We start from the raw sequence: 20,209 nt of genomic DNA, 5'->3' as shown, positions 1-20,209 counted from the left end.
TATAACTAATGATTGTATTATTCTTTGTAAATCAAATTGGCTTTAATGGACACAGTAGGCTTCCCTCAGGATAGGATGTATTTACCAAAGAAAAGGCATAGTATCCTTTTGGAAGCCTATTCTAGCCAAAGAGGAAGACCAGAATTAAAATATTAAGTGACAGAGTGGGAAAGGCTAGCAGGTGGTAATTAGAGTAAATTAAGTAAAATGGATTCCCTGAAGAAGCCATGGAAGCTGGGACATTCTTCTCATAAGGATCTATATTCTTTGTGAAAATGAGCAGAAATATTTCAGGAAAACATGTTGGACTAAATAGCATGCATACACAAATGCTGAGCAGAAAACTTAACTTTTTACCCTGGATGAACTCATATGAAAGAGATTATGAAATTATGGCAGAGGCCAAGTGCTGCAATGATTGAGTGCTTGCCTTCTTTTAGTTACAGTTTTAATTACCGTTATCTCTGCATGCAAGAGGAATGTTACGTTCTGGAAAGATTGATTGTACAAACAAGGTGAACCATTTCACCTTCTGTGTTCTTAAAGAATGAGTATGATTTTTTAAATAATGGTTGGCCCAATTTCTAAAGACCTAGGCAGTAGTGCTTCCTTGTTAATAAACCAAACTTGGAAGAGCCTAAATAGGTACACCTAGATTTGTAGAAGTCCAAGCATTTACAGACATACATATGTTTTGTTTTGTTTTTTTAAGATTTTCCCCCCTGCCTCCACCCTGCTGTTTCTGCTGTCAATTTGCTCCGTGATCATCTGTATCTATTTTTTTTTGTCTTCTCTTCTCAACTTTCTCCTCTAGGATTCAGAGGGATTCGACCCTGGGGACCTCTGATTTGGAGAGAGGTTCCCTGTCAATGTATACATTCTTAATGTATGACTATAGATAGAGTGCTCACAAATGATAGTATACTGTATACATAGTTCTGAACTTTCAACTTGTAGTCTAAATTATTAATTACTCTTTTTAAACAAGGTATTTAAAAATCCAATTTATAAGTTCATTATATGAAATCTATAGTTCTATATTGTCATGTGTAAACTTTTAAGGTATAAGTGAATCTCTATTGCAATACATTTTTTTAAAAGATTTATTTATTTATTTCTCTCCCCTCCACCCCAGTTGTCTGTTCTCTGTGTCTATTTGCTGCATCTTCTTTGTCCGTTTCTGTTGTTGTCAGCGGCACAGGAATCTGTGTTTCTTTTCGTTGCGTTATCTTCTTGTGTCAGCTCTCTGTGTGTGCGTCACCGTTTCTGGGCAGGCTGCACTTTCTTCCACGCTGGGCGACTCTCCTTACGGGGCACGCTCCTTGTGCGTGGGGCTCCCCTATGCGGGGGACACCCCTGAGTGGCACAGCAGTCCTTGCGCGCATTAGCACTGTGCATGGGCCAGCTCCATTTGGGTCAAGGAGGCCCGGAGTTTGAACTGCAGACCTCCCATGTGGTAGACAGACTCCCTAACCACTGGGCCAAGTTCGCCGCCCAATAATTTTTTTTTTAAAGATTTCTTTATTTATTCCCCCTTACCCGGCCGCTGTCTGCTCTCTGAGTCCATTTGCTGTGTGTTCTTCTGTGTCCCCTTGCATTTTTTTCAGGTGGCACCAGGATTCTGTGTCTCTTTTTGTTGTGTCATCTTGCTGCATCAGCTCTCTCTTGGTGCGGTGCCGCTCCTGAGCGGGCTGCACTTTTTTGTGCGGGGCAACTCTCCTGGCAAGGTGCACTCCTTGTGTGTGGAGCACCCCAATGTAGGAGGCACCTGTGTCGCACACCACGCCTTGTGCGTGTGGGCCAGTTTACCACACGGGCCATGAGGCCCTGGGTATTGAACCCTGGACCTCCTATTATGGTAGGTGGACACTCTTATCAGTTGAGCCACATCCCCTTCCCTTTTTTTTTTTTTTTTAAGATGGTACAGGGGATTGAATCCAGGTCCTTGTACATGGGAAGCAGGTGCTCAACCGCTGAATCACTTCTGCTTCCCAATGAGAGTTGTTGTTTTTTTTTTTTCATTTATTCATTTGTTTTTGTTTTTAGGAGGTATGGGGGATTGAACCCAGGACCTTATACATGGGAAGCAGGCAGTCAACCACTTGAGCCACATCCACTTCCCTAACCCCCTTTTTAAAAATTTAATCTTCAAATAACTAAGAAATAGGTTATGTTAAGATTTTAGTTCTATGGGTGTAGAAATGGGCTCAGGGAGTTGCATGCCAGAGGAATGTGTGCCTGATTGTAAGGTTCTCGTCTCCCAATAAAAATTTTTTTAAAAAGTTTTTAGTCAAGTTTAAGATGTATTTATGCATTATAAAGTGTTTACTTATAACATTTATTTACATATACATATTTTTAAGTTCTTAAGTTACAGAATGTTAGTTTAGGTATATTGCTTTTTCTGTACTTCAGTGAAGCATATTTATTCAGAGTTTTCTATGTATACCTTAGTATTAGTGTCTTTCCATCCTTTGAACCATCTAGCAGTACCAGAGTATTATCTTCTCTTTTTTTTTTTTTTTTTTTTTGAGGTTCTGGGCACTGGTGCTTCAACCTGAGAACTCATATGTGGGACACCAGTGCTCAAGCACTGAGCCACATTGGCTTCCCTGAGTTGATTTTTTTGCTCGTTTTGTTTGTTGTTTGCTTTTTTGTTTTTTTTCAGGAGGCACTGGGAACTGAACCTGGGACCTCCCATGTGGGAGGTGGGCACTCAACCACTTGCTCCCTTTTGTAAGATTTTTTGAGATAAACCTCATTTTAAATCAATATATTATGTGGTCACTGGAAATTTTATTCCTAGCCATAAGTCCCCATTCATAAAGTATTAGGAAAGGTAGTTTTTCATTGATATATGTCATATGGGGAACATTGATGATCTCCATGACATAATCACTTAGCCTGTGTTGTTTTTTTTTTTTATTGTGGTAACATGTATAATACAAAAATTTCAGTTTTAATCACTTTTGTGTGTACAATTCATATTAATTGAATTGGCAGTATTTTGCTCCTAACACCACCATCCATTACCAAAACTTTTCCTCACTCCAAACAGAAACTATACCCATTCCAGCCCCAGCCCACCTCCCCCCACCCCCATCCTTAGCCCTTGTAACCTATAATTTACTTTCTGTCTCTATGTGTTTGCTTATTCTAGTATATCATATAAGTAAAACCATACAGTGTTTGTTCTTCTGTGTCTGGCTTATTTCACTCAGCTTAATGCCTTCAAGGTTCATCCATTTTGTAAGATATATCAATTTCCTTTTTATGACTGAGTAATATTCCATTATATGTATATACCACATTTTGTTCATCCATTCATCTGCTGATGGACACTTGGGTTGCTTCTGTCTTTTTTTTTTTTTTTTAAAGATTTATTTTTATTTATTTAATTCCCCTCCCCCCCCCGGTTGTCTGTTTTCTGTGTCTTTTTGCTGCGTCTTGTTTCTTTGTCCACTTCTGTTGTCGTCAGCGGCACGGGAAGTGTGGGCGGCGCCATTCCTGGGCAGGCTGCACTTTCTTTCGCACTGGGCGGCTCTCCTTATGGGTGCACTCCTTGCACGTCGGGCTCCTCTACGCGGGGGGCACCCCTGCGTGGGGCGGCACTCCTTGCACGCATCAGCACTGCGCATGGGCCAGCTCCACATGGGTCAAGGAGGCCCGGGGTTTGAACCTCAGACCTCCCATGTGGTAGACAGACGCCCTAACCACTGGGCCAAAGTCCGTTTCCCGCTTCTGTCTTTTGACCATTGCAAGTAATGCTGCTTTTGAACATTGATGTTCAAATATCCGAGTCCCTGTTTTCAACTCTTAGGTACAATACCTTGAAGTGGAATTGCTGGGACATATGGGAATTCTATGTTTAACTTTCTGAGGAGCTGCCAAACTTTTCCCATAGAAGTTGTACCATTTTGCATCCCTACAAGCAATGAATAAGGGTTTTTATTTCTCCCCTTACCAACACTTGTTATTTTCCATTTTCTTAGTAATAACTACCCTACTGGGTGTGAAGTAGTATCTTGTGTGGTTTTGATTTGCATTTCCCTAATGACTAATGTTGTTGAGTCTTGCTTTTTTGGTGATTCATTCATTCTACAAGTTTTTACTCAAAATCCCCTCTGTGCCAGAAACTGTTCTGGCATTAGAGAGAGAGTGAACAAAACCAAGTCTCAGGCATTCCTAAAGCATATATTCTAAATAGGAAGATATATAAGAAATATGTAATGTAAGGTCATATAGTGCTAAATGCCCCCCACAATTACAATAAAAGCATGTAGAGTGAGGGTTGTTCTTTATGGTGATGGAATAGATCTCTCAAGACATGATCTGGGCTGAGATCTGAAACATAAAGTGAGTGGATATCTGAGGAAAGAATTTTCCAAGCAGATGCAGAAACCCTGAGCCTGGAGAATGCTTGCGGTCTTTGAGAAATGACAAAGAGGCATCACCAGCAATATATGAGAGTTCTAGTTATTCTGCAACCTCCACAAGATTTGTATTGTCAGTCTTTTAAATGTTTGCCTTTCTAGTGGTTGTGTAGTAGTATGTTACTGTGGTTTCAGTTTGCATTTATCTGATGGCCAATGATGTTGAGTACTTTTTCATGTTTTGGGGCCATTCATATATTTTCCTTTGTGAAGTTTTTAAGTTTTTACCCACTATAGCAGTTTTACAGTGTTTATGAATTCCAAAAATAGAAATTGGATTATGTTTGTGAACTCATCTTTTTCTCTGGGCATATTAGGTTATATTGGGTTCAGAGGTTTCACTTTTAGTTGATTAAATAATGATTAAGGCTTTGCTTGGCCATGTCAGTAGGAGGTTGAATCCCTACCCCCTTCGTGGGTGGGGACTCACAGAGAAACTGCACTGCAGAGAATGGAGGTTGGAGTTTTGAGCTGGAGCCCTGGAAGTAAACACACAGGAGAGAGCAGAGCAGCTAAGCCTGGAGAGAATTGATCCCCCCGGAGGGAGACAAAGCCTAGAGAGCCTGATAGTCTGCAGTTGACCTTGTGGAGAGAACAGAGCAGCTGAGCTCAGAGAGAAATGAGCCCAGGGAGAGAGATGAGACTTGTCCCAGCCTACAGCTGACATTGGAGGAAGCTGGAACCATGGAGCCTTAAGAGGAAACCTGAACCTTTGCAGACATCAGCAGACATCTTGCTCCAACACATGGCAACAGACTTTGGTGAGGGAAGTAACATACGCATTATGGCCTGGTAACTGTAAGCTTCTACCCCAAAAAAATACCCTTTATAAAAGCCAACAGATTTCTGGTATTTTGCATCAGCACCTCTTTGGCTGACTAATACACCCACTTTTTCTTTTTTTTGAGGTACAGGGCCAGGGATTGTGGCCACTGAGCCACATTGAGTCTCCCCTAAGTTGATATTTCATTTGTTTGCTTGTTGTTTGTTTTTTGTTTTTAGGAGGCACAGGGAACTGAACCTGGAACCTCCTATGTGGGAAGCAGGTGTGCAACTGCTTGAGCCACATCCGCTTTTGTATGAAGTCAGTCAAAGGGGTGCTTTTTTTTTTTTAAGATTTATTTATTCCTTTTCAACTCCCACTCCACCCCCCAGCCCCACCCCATCTGCTCTATCTATCCATTTGCTGTGTATTCTTTTATGTGTGCTTGTTGTATTCTCATTAGGTGGTTCCGGGACCCAATCCTGGGACCTTCCGGAGTGGGAGAGAGGTGAAAACTCTCTTGTGCCACCTCAGCTCCCTGTTCTGCTCGTCTTCTTATTGTATGTCCTCTGTGTCTCTTGTTGCACCATCCTGCTGTGCCACCTGTCTGCATTGGCCAGCTTTCCTGTGTGGGGCAGCACTCCTGCGTGGTCTGGTACTCCTTTTGGGCCAGCTTGCTGTGTGGGCCAGCTTGCCCAAAGGAGTGCATTTATAATGGGTTTTTATTTGGCGTAAAAGCTTGCAGTTATAAGGCCCTAAAGAGTCCAACTCACAGTACCATAAGAGATACTTCCTTCCCCAAAGTCTGTTGCCACATGTTGAAGCTAGATGATGGGTGACATCTGCAAGGGTTCAACTTTCCTCTTTCCCTTAATACTCTGTGATCCAGCTTCTTTCTATCTCAGCTGTAGGCTGGAGGGCTTGTTTCTTTCTGAACTCAGCTACTCTAGTCTCTTCACAATTTCAGCTGTGAACTATCAGGTGAATAACTTATTTTTCTTCCTAGCGCCTGTTCTGTGTCTATGGAGTTGTCTCTCTTACATATCTACTTCTGTGTTCTTGATTGAGCATCTGTTTTACAGCCTTCCAACAGGGCAGGGACTCAAATGGAGTTGCCCTAATGACATGGTGGAACCAAAGCCCTTATCTTAACATAATTTAATCAAAAGCATCTCAGCTGAATCTAATGCACTCAGAGGGTCCCAGAGGAACAGACCAGTTTACAAACATAATCTATATCTCTTATTTATTTTAATAAATAATAGCAAACTGCCATAGCTCCCTGTATTAGTCAGGGTTCTCTAGGGAAATAGAATCAGCAAGAGATACCTGTCAATAGTATGTGATTCTAGAAGAGTCTGTCACACAGCCGTGGGGATGCACAAGTCCAGGTTATGCAGGCAGGCTGCACCAGGGGCTGCGGTGAAAGTCCAGTAAAGGTTCTTGACGAGTTCTGGGAGATGTTGGCTGTCCAAGATGAGCTGGGAAATTCTCTCTTAATGCTGGAATCACTTCCTCTTTTAAGGCATTCAACGGATTGGGTTAAGCATCACTCACTGCTGATGGCTGTCTCCCTGATGGATGTAATTATAACCAGCTATCTATGATTTGCCATTGCAGTAAAGTCAATGGTGACTAAAGTCCATGACTTTGTATTACAGTTAACCCAGTGCTTGCTTGACTAAACAACTGGGCACAGTTACCTGGCCGAGATGACACAATAGCCTAACCATCACACTCCCCTTTGCCCACTTTTTTACTGGGTTGTTTGTCTTTTTTTGTTGAGTTTTAGAAGTTTTTATTTATATTCTGGGTACAAGTCCTTTGTCATATTTTTGTGTTGTAAATATTTTCTCCCAGTCTGTGGTTTGCCTATTCATTTTCTTAACAGTGTCTTTAATAATCACACATTTTAAATTTTGATAAAAGTCCAATATCATGTTTCCTTTTTGGTGAGTGTTTTTTTCCCTCTCTGAGAAATATTTGCCCACCTCAAACAGACTTAATTTTTCGTTGTGAATATTTGAAGTCTCCATAAGAAAGAGGCTTTGAGTTCGCTGATTACTCTGGCTGCTTAGTGAAGAATAGACTATAAGGCAACAAGCATGGAAACAGGCCAGTTAAGAAGCTACTATAGTAGTGTAGGAAAGATATGATGTTCACTGGACTGGGGTTGTAGTGATGGAGGCACTGAAAAATGATCTGGGGTCGAAGGTAGAATCCGATGAATTTGCTTCTTGGATGTGTGGATAAGAGGAAAAGACAAATAGACAAGGAGGGAAGTAGTTGGATGCTTCCATATTTTTGGCTTAAGCAACTGGATAAATGTTGGTTCCATTTTCAGAATATCCAAAAACAAAGTTGATAAAGGTTGTTTCAAACTCTAATATTTGCCAAGTAGTATGTTGTTTAATATAAAGTAATTAGGAGGGATCCTCATGATACCTGAATCTTTAAGAATTCAAATATCTTTTCAGCGAGAGAATTTGGGGGAAATTTTGCTTTTTTTGGTACACATAATATAGTTGATAATATGCATTTGGAAATCTAAATTATGGACTAGAATCTAGCAATATAACACTTGGTTGTTGCAATTTTTTTTTAAGATTTTTAAATTTTATTTTATTAATTTATCCCAACCCCTCTTTGTTTGCAGTTATTCTCTGCTCTCTGTCCATTTGCCATGTGCTCTCTGTGTCTGTTCATTTTCTCTTTAAAAGATACCGGGAACCGAACCTGGAACCTCCCATGTGGAAGAGAGGCGCTCAGTCTCCTGAGCCACCTCAGCTCCCTGGTTTGTTGTGTCTTCCATTGTCCCTCCTCCCTGTGTCTCTTTTGTCGCATCATCTTGTTGCATCAGTTCACCGTGCCTACCCACCTCACCAGCTTGACTTCTGTAGGAGGCAGCAGGGAACAAACTGGGACTTCCCATGTGGTAGGCGGAAGCCCAATCACTTGAGCCACAACTTCCTGATTGTTTCAATTTTAAGACTACTCTTTTGTGTTTTGCCTATTTCCATTTCTTGCTAGTTTGAAGCTTTGTGTGGATGTGTGTATTTATAAAATATCAGGCTTTAGTATACTTAATAGAGATGGTTTTTGATAATAATACCTCAGGCCTACCCCACTGTGGTTTTATATCTTACTCAGAAAGGAACATAACTAAACTTTGAGGTGATTCTTAGCTTCCATACAAGCTAAATTAATTCTATTCTTTTTTTAAAAATTATTGTAAAGATTTGTTTTATTTCTTTCTCCCCACCCCCTTGTTGTTTGCACTTGCTGTGTCTGTTCATCTTTCTTGTTTCTTTAGGAGGCACCGGGACCGAACCAGGGACCTCCCATTTGGTAGGCAGAAGCCCAACTTCTTGAGCCACATCTGCTCCCCAAATTCTATTCTTGGGAATGAGTTTAGAGCAAATCTTTAGTTTTTGCCAGCAAAAGTCAGTATTGTTTTGGTAGAGAGTACATCAGTGTTGTATATATTCCAAATCCTGGTTTTTCTTCAAACTTAATGAGCTACCTTATGATAGTAGAAAGAATATTGGTTATAGGATTTGGAAGGGAAATGAGTTCTAGTCTAGCTGTGTGGTCTTAGGCAAATCATGAACTTGTATCTCATTTTCTTCATCTGTAAAATGAAGAAGGTTGGATTAGAAGATTAAATTCTTTTAAAATCTAAAATTAGAATTTCTTATTTGGTTTGTAAAGATTTAGGCTATATAGAGACATATTTGAACCATAGCAATATTAGAAACACTTGAAATTTTTATTTCTGGGTGATTCTTTTTTTTCCAAAGATTTATTTATTTATTTAATTCTCCTCCCCCTCCCCCGGTTGTCTGTTCTCTGTGTCTATTTTGCTGCCTCTTGTTTCTTTGTCCGCTGACGACAGCTTCTGTTGTCGTCAGCGGCACGGGAAGTGTGGGCGGTGCCATTCCTGGGCAGGCTGCACTTTCTTTCACTCTGGGCGGCTCTCCTTACAGGGTGCACTCCTTGCGCGTGGGGCTCCCCTACGCGGGGGACACCCCTGCGTGGTGCGGCACTCCTTGCGCACATCAGCACTGAGCATGGGCCAGCTCCACACGGGTCAAGGAGGCCCAGGGTTTGAACCTCGGACCTCCCATGTGGTAGACGGACGCCCTAACCACTGGGCCAAGTCCGTTTCCCTGGGTGATTCATAAAAGAAGGAATGGATTGCAGACGTATCTTGCCTGGGTCATGGAATGTAATTAAATCTGAATTGCTTACCCATATGAGACTTAGGACTAATAAGGACACCTCTCTTTCACTCCCTTTTTTTAAAAAAAAGTATTGAAGTATATCATTTATACATGAACATGCATAAAAAAATAAGTGTGTAGTAAAAACTGTGAACTTACAGAACATGTATATCATCATAGAAGGCTCCCATACATTACCCCACCACCAACACCTTGCATTGTTGTGAAACAACTGTTAGAAACTATGAAAGAGCATCTTCAAAACATTAGTGCTAACTATAGCCAATATCTTACATTTGGTGTATTTTCCCTCAGCCCACCCAGTTAATGACACCCTGTATTTGTATTATATATTGGTTATAGTTCATGAGAGACCATTCTCATATTTGTTCTGTTAACCACAGTCGGTCTTCCACCACCACAGGATTCCCTTTGTTTTTTTTTTTTTTGTTTTTTTTTTTAACATTTAATACAAACATTTATTTTTCAAACTCCAACATTTTTCTGAATTATGCTTGTAATCTAAATACCCCTCTCCCTTCTTCTCATTACAACATACCATTTTCAACCTGTTAGTTTATAGAATGAAGGCCTTAAGGAAACATCTTGTTCACATTCCCACAAAAGAAATAAATATTTGTCTCTAGTATCAATTTAACTGAACTTGATAAATCCTGGTAGAGGTGCCAAGCTTCATAGACACATAGGAGGAGAGATGGCCTTTCATTAGCAACAAATTCCTATTAACATAGCTACGCAGGTAATTCAATTATTCAAAAGAATTCATTGATCTCCTATTATGTGCAAAGTATTGTTTTAAAAGAGACACTCTTCCTTAGATGTAAATTCGGAGGCTGAAATTCAAATATCAGAAGTTAGGACTTGGATACAAATCAAAATGCTCTAATGATAGGAAAAGTTTGCTACTGCTTCCAAAAGTCCAGTTTATTTCTAGGAAATAGTGCAGACACTGGAAGAATATAAGTCAAACTTAAACCTTAATAAAAGCTGGAATTAAGGTATAATGGTACCTTTATGACATAAAAACACGAATGACAATAATGCTGTACGTTCTGGAGATCTAAAATTCTAGTGTCTTTGCAAGGTAGTCCAGGAAATGATACCAGTTTAAAGAGAGAACAATGTCAACTTCAGAATAAACCAGGATACAGATTGATTGCAATTTATCGGGAAAATTAAAATATAGAAAAACCAACAACCTTTCCCCAGCACTGAAACTGGAAAGTTTGGGTAAATTTATGTATAATAAATAATTTAAAAATACAGCCAAGTTTGTGTGTGTGTGTGTGGTCCCAATACAGTATTAATTTCAATATTAAAGTTGTAGAAATGGAAATCAAAGAGAATATAAGCATTTTCTTAGAGATGGCTTACAAAAAATACAACACATCACCACAAAAATACAAGCTATTTTGTCTGTCACCCATAGGACATACCTTCAAAGGACAGCAGGCTTCCAAGGTCTAAACGTTTCCTTCACATACCTCTAATTGTTTTTGTGTTTTTCTTTTTTCCTTCTTCACTAAATAGGTTCTTTGCAGATCAAGTGTTATCCTGAAGGCAAAGTACCTTCAGGATAAATATGTTTGCCTCATTTACATAGCCCACAATTCCAGGCTCTATTTACAAACTTAAGCTTGACTTCTGGTCTCTCTGTTCAGAACTCCCCAACTTCCTTAAAAGGGTCATTTAAAACACTGGGGAAAAAAAATTTCCCCTCTGAAGGGGATAGCCTTTCAAGGATAGCAATGCTATTTCCAGCTCTACTCCCACCTTACACAGTCAAATGCAACCTCATCTTTAGGAGAGAGCGGCAGTAGTCTCCTATTCAGAAATTCACTGTTATTTTATAAATGTGATGCCTTAATAAAATTAAATGCAATAATTAAATAACAAGCTTAAAATAAATTAAAAATATGTGGGCTGACAATTTTCGGAGAAGGTTATAGAGAAAGGTCAGTTTTAGCAAGTTCACCTTCCTTTCGGTACCAGTTTCCACAAGTAGGATTCCCTTTGTTATACAGCCCCATGCTTTGTGTTTTTTTGGGTTTTTTTTTTTTAATATTTTTAATTTTTTAATTTATTTCTCTCCCCTTCACCTCCCCCCCCCCCCGCCCCCAGTTGTCTGCTCTCTGTGTCCATTTGCTGTGTGTTCTTCTGTGACCGCTTCTATCATTACCAGCAGCACCAGGAATCTGTGTCTCCTTTTGTTGCATCATCTTGTTGTATCAGCTCTCCCTGTGCGGCACCATTCTTGAGCAAGCTGCACTTTATTTCACACTGGGTGGCTCTCCTTACGGGGCGCACTCCTTGCGCGTGGGGCTCCCCTATGCATCAGCACTGTGCATGGGCCAGGTCCACACGGGTCAAGAAGGCCTGGGGTTTGAACCACGGACCTCTGATGTGGTAGGATGTGGTAGGTGGACACCCTGTCCATTGGGCCAAGTCCGCTTCCAAGCCCCAAGCTTTGTACAATCCATTCAAAATGTACACTCAGTGACTCTCATTTTCATCACGGAGTTTCGCTGTCATCACCTTAGTTAATTTTATTTTATTTATTTATTTATTTTTTTAAAGTTTATTTTATTTATTTATCTCCCCTTCCCCCCCACTCCCTCTCCCCGGTTGTCTGTTCTCTGTGTCTATTTGCTGCGTCATTGTCTTTGTCCGCTTTTGTCAGTGGCATGGGAATCTGTGTTTCTTTTTGTTGTGTCATCTTGTTGTATCAGCTCTCCGTGTGTGTGGTGCCTCTCCTGGGCAGGCTGCACTTTCTTTCGCGCTGGACAGCTCTCCTTACGGGGCACACTCCTTGCACGTGGGGACACCCCTGCGTGGCATGGCACTCCTTGCACACATCAGCACTGCGCATGGGCCAGCTCCACACGGGTCAAGAGGCCCGGGGTTTGAACCACGGACCTCCCATGTGATAGACAGACGCCCTAACCACTGGGCCAAGTCTTCTTCCCCCTTAGTCAATTTTAGAATGTTTTCATTACTCAAAAAGAAAAAATCTTGTACCGCCTTATACCTCCCATTGTTGTCCCTTAGATTTGATACATCATCTTTCCATTGCTATAAAAGTATCACAGTATTACTGTTAACTATTGTCTGCAAGTTACATTAATTATAATTTTCTCATGTAACATCCGTAAGTTACATTAGTTGTAATTTTTTCTTTTATGTATCTCAATATTCTTAACGTTTTTAAAAGAACATTTTATATTTATATTATTTAACCACAATCGTTACCCACCACCAAAATCACTGTTACACAGTCCCTAGATTATTCTCTAGGGTCCTTTCAATTGAATTTATATCCACAGACTATCCCTTTCAGCCACAATCACATTTATAAATCAACAGTGTTAGTTATACTCACTAAAATGTGTTTCTATCAACTCTATTCATTTCTACACTTTTACCATAAGCCTTATTAAAAATTCTACATACATGAAACATCAGCTCCTATTCTCAATCTATATTCTTTCTCCTGGTAACCTACATACACTTGAGTTGACCTCTGTGAGTTTACTCATTGCAATGTTCATTGTATTTAGTTCATTTAGTTCATCTTGAAGATGTTTCCCTACAATAGGAGTTTTATGGTTGAAGGCTTTATATTTTGATCCTGATCCATTTTGAGTTAATTTTCATAGAAGGTATGAGATGGGGGTACTCTTTCTTTTTTTTGGTATGGATATCCAGTCCTCCCAGCACCATTTGTTGAATAGATTGTTCTGGTATGTCTGGGTGAGCTTGACAGCCTTGTCAAACATCACTTGACTGTATGTGAGGGTCTATTTCTGGGTTCTTGATTCAGTTCCATTGATCAATATGTATACCTTTATGCCAGTACCATGCTGTTTTTTACCACTTTAGCTAAGTAATATGCCTTAAAGTCAGGAAGTGAGAGTCCTCCAACTTCTTTTTTTTTTTAATTTATTGAAGTATATCACTCCTACATAAACAATACATGTATGGAAATAGTTGTGAACTTACAAAACAAATACATATAACATCAAACAGAACTCTCATACTTTACCCTACCACCAATACCTTGCATTGTTGTTAAACATTTTTAACTAAAGATTTTAGAGCATTGTCAAAATAGTACTACTAACCAAAGTATTTTCCCCCAACCCACCCTATTATTATTATTATCTTTATTCAATCTTGTTTTTAAAGACATTTTTGACTGTTTGGGGTCCCTTACCCTTCCAAATAAATTTGATAATTGGCTTTTACTTTCTCTTTTAAATAACAGCTTTATTGAGATATAATTCAAATACCATACAATTCATTCATTTTAAAAGTGTACGATTCAGTGGTTTTTTGTATATTTAGAGTTGTGCAGCCTTCACTAAAATCAAATTTGGAACATTCTCATTACCTCAAAAAGAAAGTACCCGTTAATAGTTACTGCCCGTCTTCCCTCAAACCTTCCAGCTCTAGGCAACTATGAATCTACTTTCTGTCTCTATAGATTTGCCTATTCTGGACATCTGGTCATTTTCATATAAATGTTTAATATACTATTATTAAGGCCATTTCTGTTCGGCAGATTTTTCCTTTTGGATGGGGTTGAGATGTAGTTGGTCGTAGGTCTACTTGGTTCTTCCCCCAAAGTATCAAGTAAGCATCCTAAAGTGTTTGTCATGTAAGCAGTCTCTTCTCAGTCCTGATCTAGAGTAAATCAAAGCCCTAATCCACACACCTGTTTTCACTCTCTTTATTTCTATAAAATGTAATGGAAAAGAGTATTACTGGAAGTAGATATGAATTATTTTAGTTGGAATTATAATCTCTCTCTGGGTGGAACAGAGCTTTCATTGCTATATCTTTAACACTGAAATCTAGGCAGGTTGTTCAGTCTCTCAAATGTTTGTGAATATGACGGCAATATAGAAAGCTATATATAGTCGAACAAGGATGAGCATATTTAGGGATGTAGTAGAAACCCTTGTCCTATTTATAGAAGCTCTTATTACCCTTATATCACCAAAGTTTTGCAAATTGATATAGAACGTGTAATGATTTTTAGGGAGAATGTTTAACTTAGGTCATGTAACCTACAATAGGCTAATTTTATTTCATTTCATTAATTTGAAATGACACTTTTGTTAGTGGGTACTTAATTTATTAAATTAAAAATATTCCACTTTAATAATATTTTATTCTTGAAAATGTTAGTTTCTTTGATTTGGATTTGGTTTTATCCTTTCTGTCAGACTTGTGAACTAATGTATTTTTACCATTTCAGAAATACATGCTACAGGATTTAACTATCAGAATGAAGATGAAAAAGTCACTTTGTCATTTCCAAGTACTCTCCAAACAGGTAAGACATGTGGCTTTTGAAAACTGTGTGATATACCCAGGACATGTTACTTCTTCCAAAGAAACTTATTTTATCCCATTTTCTCCCCCTTCTTGTTTTTAGCAGATTAAGTTTTAAGATAGAGCTTTGAAAGAGTCAGGTTCAGTGTAACTTTTGGATCACCAGTGTTTTCTAAGGAAGTTGGGCTATGGAAAGAAAGGTTTCCATCTCCTGTCACTCTGTATTCTTTTTAAGCAAATAAAAAAACAGTAAAATCTAATTATCATTCTACCGTGGAACCTAATGCATTGTCATCCCCTTGCCCGAGATGGCTCCCTTGTCTGTCTGCTCATTTTCTTCTTGGTGTGTCTGCTTGGTATCTCAGCTCATAGTGTACTCATCTTCTTTAGTAGGCACCAGGAACCCAAGCTGGGACCTCCCATGTGGTAGGCAGGTGCCCAAACATTTGAGCCACATCCTCTCCCTGCTCCTTGCGTCAGCTAGTTTTCTTTAACAGGCACCAGAAACCGAACCTAGGACCTCCCATGTGGGAGGTGGGCGCCCCATTGCTTGAGCCACATCTGCTCCAGAGCATTGTTTTTCAGTTATTTGGTTCAATATTTTGGTATTTAAAAAATACATTTACTTAGCTCCATCTTCTACTAGTTGAATGCAAATCTCTGAGATGTGGAGCTTATAGATTTATACTTAATGCACCACAGATGATTTTGATGTTCAACCAGGAATTGGGCATGTATTATGGTAGTGAGGGCATAGAAGGAAATATTTGTTGATAGGTTACTATTTTTTTTAAGATTTACTTTATTTATTTCTCTCCTTTTCGCCCCTGTTGTCTACTCTCTGTGTCCATTCACTGCATCCTTCTGTGTCTGCTTGCGTTCCTGTCATGCGGCACTGGGAAATTGTGTCGCTTTTTTTGTTGTTTTGTCTTGCTGCGTCAGCTCTCCATGTGTGCCGCGCCATTCCTGGGCAGGTTGAGCTTTTTACCCACAGGGCGGCTCTCCTTGCATGGCGCACTCCTTGAGCGTGGGGCACTCCTATGTGGGAGACACCCCTGCATGGCAGGGCACTTCTTGTGTGCATCAGCATTGTGCATGGGCCAGCCCACCACACAGGTCAGGAGGCCCTAGGTTTTGAACCCTGGATCCTCCATATGGTAGGCAGACACTCTTGTCAGTTGAGCCACAACTGCTTCCCGATAGGATACTATTGTTAGGTATAAAAGCACAAAGAAAATAGAAATTAATACTTTAAGTAGAAGACTTTCTGAGCTTAATAATAGTGGAAGAAATTATATACAAATCACTTGGTAAAGCACTTAAGGCCTTGATAAATGAGTAAATGAAAGATAATTTTTAAGAAAGAAAATGCAATGCCTAATAAACTTGTGAAAAGATACTCGGCTTCCTATAAATAAGAGATATCAAAACCGCAGTTACTGATATACTAGTTTTTGCCTGTCTTGTAATCTGAAATTAAAAACCACAACAACAAAAGAAAGATTCTCATCATGTGACTACTTTGACATTAGTATTGGGTGTGTAAATCCATGTAATTTATTTGGAAAGCATTCTGTCTGGCATTATGTCTATCAGGAGCCTAAACATGTTCATGTCTTTTAACCTAACAGTTCTTTTCATAGGAATATATCCTAAGGAAGTGACCATTGAGAAATTACTTAAAGTACAAAATTAGATTTTATATAGTTGTCCAAGAATGGGGAATATTAGTCAGTCAAAGGGGTGCTGATGCAAAATACCAGAAATTGGCTGGTTTTTTTAAAGGGTATTTATTTGGGGTAGGAGCTTACAGATATCAGACCATAAAGCATAAGTTACTTTCCTCACCAAAGTCTATTTTCACGTGTTGGAGCAAGATGGCTGCTGATGTCTGTGAGGGTTCAGGCTTCCTGACTTCCTCCTTTTCTGGGGCTTACTTCTTTCTCCTCTGTGTGCTTACTTCTGGGACTCCAGCTTAAGGCTTCAGCATCAAACTCCAACATCAAAAACCCTCACATCAAAAGCTCCAATTCTGTCCTTTGCCGTGCCTTTTATCTGTGAGTCTCCACACCTCCCAAGGGGTGGAGACTCAAAGCCCTAATGACATGGCCCAGTCAAAGCCCTAATCATAACTTAATCATGCCCAGGTACAGACCAGATTACAAACATAATCCAAGTATCTATTTTTGGAATTCATAACCATATCAAACTGCTGCAGGGGAATTAGTAAGCTAATTATGACATGTATGGTGAAATGTATATAAATCAAAAGTGAGGTTTGTGGATTCTTAACACAGTAAAGTGCTTATTATAATATAAAATTGAAAAGCAAAATGAAATTGTGTATGCAATGACAAATCTTATTTCTAAAAAGATACAAATAAATAATGTCTACATTATGTCTAGGTTTTGACATAATTGGTGATTTTTGTGTCTTTCTTTGATTTCCAAAATTTTTATTCTGAGAATCTATTGCCTTGATATAAAAATATTTTTAGAAAAAAATTAAATTGGAAAAGTTTTGTCTTTTATTTTGGTGTTATTAAAGGTCTTTAATTCTTTTCTAAAGTAGGATATTTTTGCATGTAGTTATGATAAAAAATGTTTTGCCACGAACATATATTTATATATGACAAAGCACATAATGTCAAAATTGAAATTCCTTCTCCCGGAGTCCTTCTACTTCCATTTTCTGGTGAGTCCTTCCAGAAATTTTCTTTTTCTTCTATTTTTTTTTTTTTTTACCTTTATTTCAACTTCAAAATATAAAATTACAGACAAAAGTCAGCTTAACAAATTATGGAATCATTACTCTAAAAAAATCCTGGGAAGTAGATGTGGCTCAAGTGATTGAGCTCCCACCTACTACATGGGAGGTTCTGGGTTAAGTTCCTGATGCCTCCTGGAGAAAATGTGCAGGACCGCAAGCTGGAGTGATAGGCTGGTGTGGCGAGCTGATGCAACAAAATGACACAACAAGGAGACTCAAAGAAGAAAGATAATGAAAAATACAACAACAAAGCAAGGAGCTGAGATGGCTCAAGCAACTGAGCACTTCTTTCCCACATGGGAGGTCCCAGGTTCGGTTCCCAGTGCCTCCTAAAGAGAAGACAAGCAGACACAGAGAGCACATGATGAATGTACACAAAAAGCTGAAAATGAGCACAAAATAACAAGGTGGGGAGAGTAAATTAAAAAACCTTATAAAAGATCCTGTCAAGGCACGTTTATCTTACTCAATCCTAATGAGAAACTCAGTTGTTTCTGTAGTGTTCTGAAAGATAAATAAATGATGACAAATGACATAAATAATAATAAATGGTCAAATGACATAATGGGAAGTGGATTTGGCCCAACAAATAACGGCATCTGCCTACCACATGGGAGGTCCAAGGTTCAAACCCAAGATCTCCTGACCCGTGTGATGAACTGGCCCACGCACAGTGCTGATGCATGCAAGGAGTGCCCTGTCATGCAGGGGTGTCGCCCACGTAGGGGAACTCCACACACAAGGAGTGCGCCCTGTAAGGAGAGCCACCCAGCACGAAAAAAGTACAACCTGCCCAGGAATGGCGCCATGCACATGAAGAGCTGATGCAGCAAGATGATGCAACCAAAAGAGACACAGATTCCAGGTGCCGCTGACAAGAATACAAGTGGATACAGAAGAACACACAGCGAATGGACAGAGAGAGCAGACAACTGGGGGGTGGGGCAGGGGGGGCAGAGAAATAAATAATTAAAAAAAAGAGAAGATACTGGGTTCATGATACAAGAATGGAACAGGATGCCATGAAAAAGGAAGAATAACAGCAAGAAAACTGGAAATTATAATATGATAGAAATGGAAGTTTTAAAAGATGAAATTGAGGTATCTTCCAAAAAGTAGAAAAAACGAAGAGATAGAAAACAGGAGCGAAAAATAGAATATTTGAGGATCAATCCAAGAGATCCAATGTTTATCTCTTAAATGAACAAAGAAAATGGAAAGAGGAAATTATTAAAGATATAAAATAAGATTTCTCTGTACTGATGGGGCAGGAGCCTTCAGATTGAAGGGTCTAATTTAATAAGTGTAAAAATCTCACATGAAAGCAAATTGTGTGACTTTAGAACTCTGGATAAAATAAGGCTCTTAATGAGTTTCTACTTGTGTGTGTGAGAGAGAGAGAGAGAGAGAGAGAGGGGTAAAGTGGGGAATAGAAGGAGGGCAGATTACCTTCAGAAATCAAGGATCAGAATGGCAGATTTATCAACAGGAACAATGGAAGGTAGACTCTAATGCTAATGAAGCCATTCCTTCAACATTGAATCTGATTTTCAACTTGGAATTCTCTTGTTAGCCAAACTGTATTTAAGTATGAAGGTAAAGATATTTTCAGATTTACAAGGTTGTAGAAAATGAAATGCTTTGTAAAAGATGTGGGGGTGGGAGATGTAATTTAGCTTAAACTTTACTTTCTTTTTTTTTTTTTTTAACATTCATTTTTTTTCCTCCCCTCCCCCACCCGCACCCCGGTTGTCTGTTCTCTGTGTCTATTTGCTGCATCGTCTTTGTCCGCTTCTGTTGTTGTCAGTGGCTCAGGAATCTGTTTCTTTTCGTTTCGTCATCTTGTTGTGTCAGCTCTCCGTGTGTGCGGCACTATTCCTGGACAGGCTGCACTTTGTTTTGCGCTGGGTGACTCTCCTTACAGGGCGCACTCCTTGTGCGTGGGGCTCCCCTATGGGGGAGACACCCCTGTGTGGCAGGGCACTCCTTGCGCACATCAGCACTGTGCGTGGGCCAGCTCCACACAGGTCAAGGAGGCCCGGGGTTTGAACTGCGAACACCTCCCATGTTATAGATGGACGCCCTAACCACTGGGCCAAGTCCACCACCTTACTTTCTATATTAAGAAGAAAATAATGCCTAAAATTGAAAAATGAAGAAATAGCTATATAAGCAAGATATTTAGAAATCACATTTCAGAGTTGAAATTGGTTTCTTCTGGGGACAGGGTGTGGGAAGTTAGGGTAGTATTGGGCAGGAGCCTGCTGCTTTTATTCATAAGCCTTATAGTACTACATCAATTTTAAACTATAATCGCCTATTACTTTGATAGAAATAAAATGTGTCCACACTGAAAAGATTGGAAGTCAGTAGCAAAAGAAAAACAGAAAAACCTTTTTCATATATTTGGAAAAAAAATTATTCCTCTGAATAATTAGTCAAAGAAGACTTGATAGGGAAATTTAAAAATATTTAGAATTGAATAATGAACTTAACACATGACAAACTTTTTGTGGGATACAGGTAAAGCATTTAGTTAAAAAAGACTGAAAATTTAGTTAAAGAAGAAAGACTGAAAATTAAGCATTAAACTCAAAATTAGAAAAAAAAGTAAAGGAAACTTGAATATTCAAGTAGGAGAGAAATAAAGATTTAAGAGCAG

At 39.3% G+C, this 20,209-nt stretch overlaps 1 protein-coding gene across 2 annotated transcripts in view; it reads left to right on the top strand.

Moving 5' to 3' along the window:
* NPEPPS (aminopeptidase puromycin sensitive) overlaps positions 1-20,209 on the top strand; it is a 125,070-nt gene that overhangs the window by 55,411 nt on the left and 49,450 nt on the right. For both annotated transcript variants that reach the window (XM_004457835.4, XM_071210636.1), the window contains one exon: positions 14,701-14,778. In XM_004457835.4, coding sequence (XP_004457892.2) covers positions 14,701-14,778 — 78 coding nt within the window. The remainder of the gene's footprint in view (positions 1-14,700; positions 14,779-20,209) is intronic.

The sequence above is a fragment of the Dasypus novemcinctus genome, chromosome 21 (genome assembly GCF_030445035.2).
Source record: "Dasypus novemcinctus isolate mDasNov1 chromosome 21, mDasNov1.1.hap2, whole genome shotgun sequence".
NCBI lineage: Eukaryota > Metazoa > Chordata > Mammalia > Cingulata > Dasypodidae > Dasypus > Dasypus novemcinctus.
Note: the sequence above shows the minus strand (reverse complement) of the source record. Positions and strands in the feature narration are given on the sequence as shown.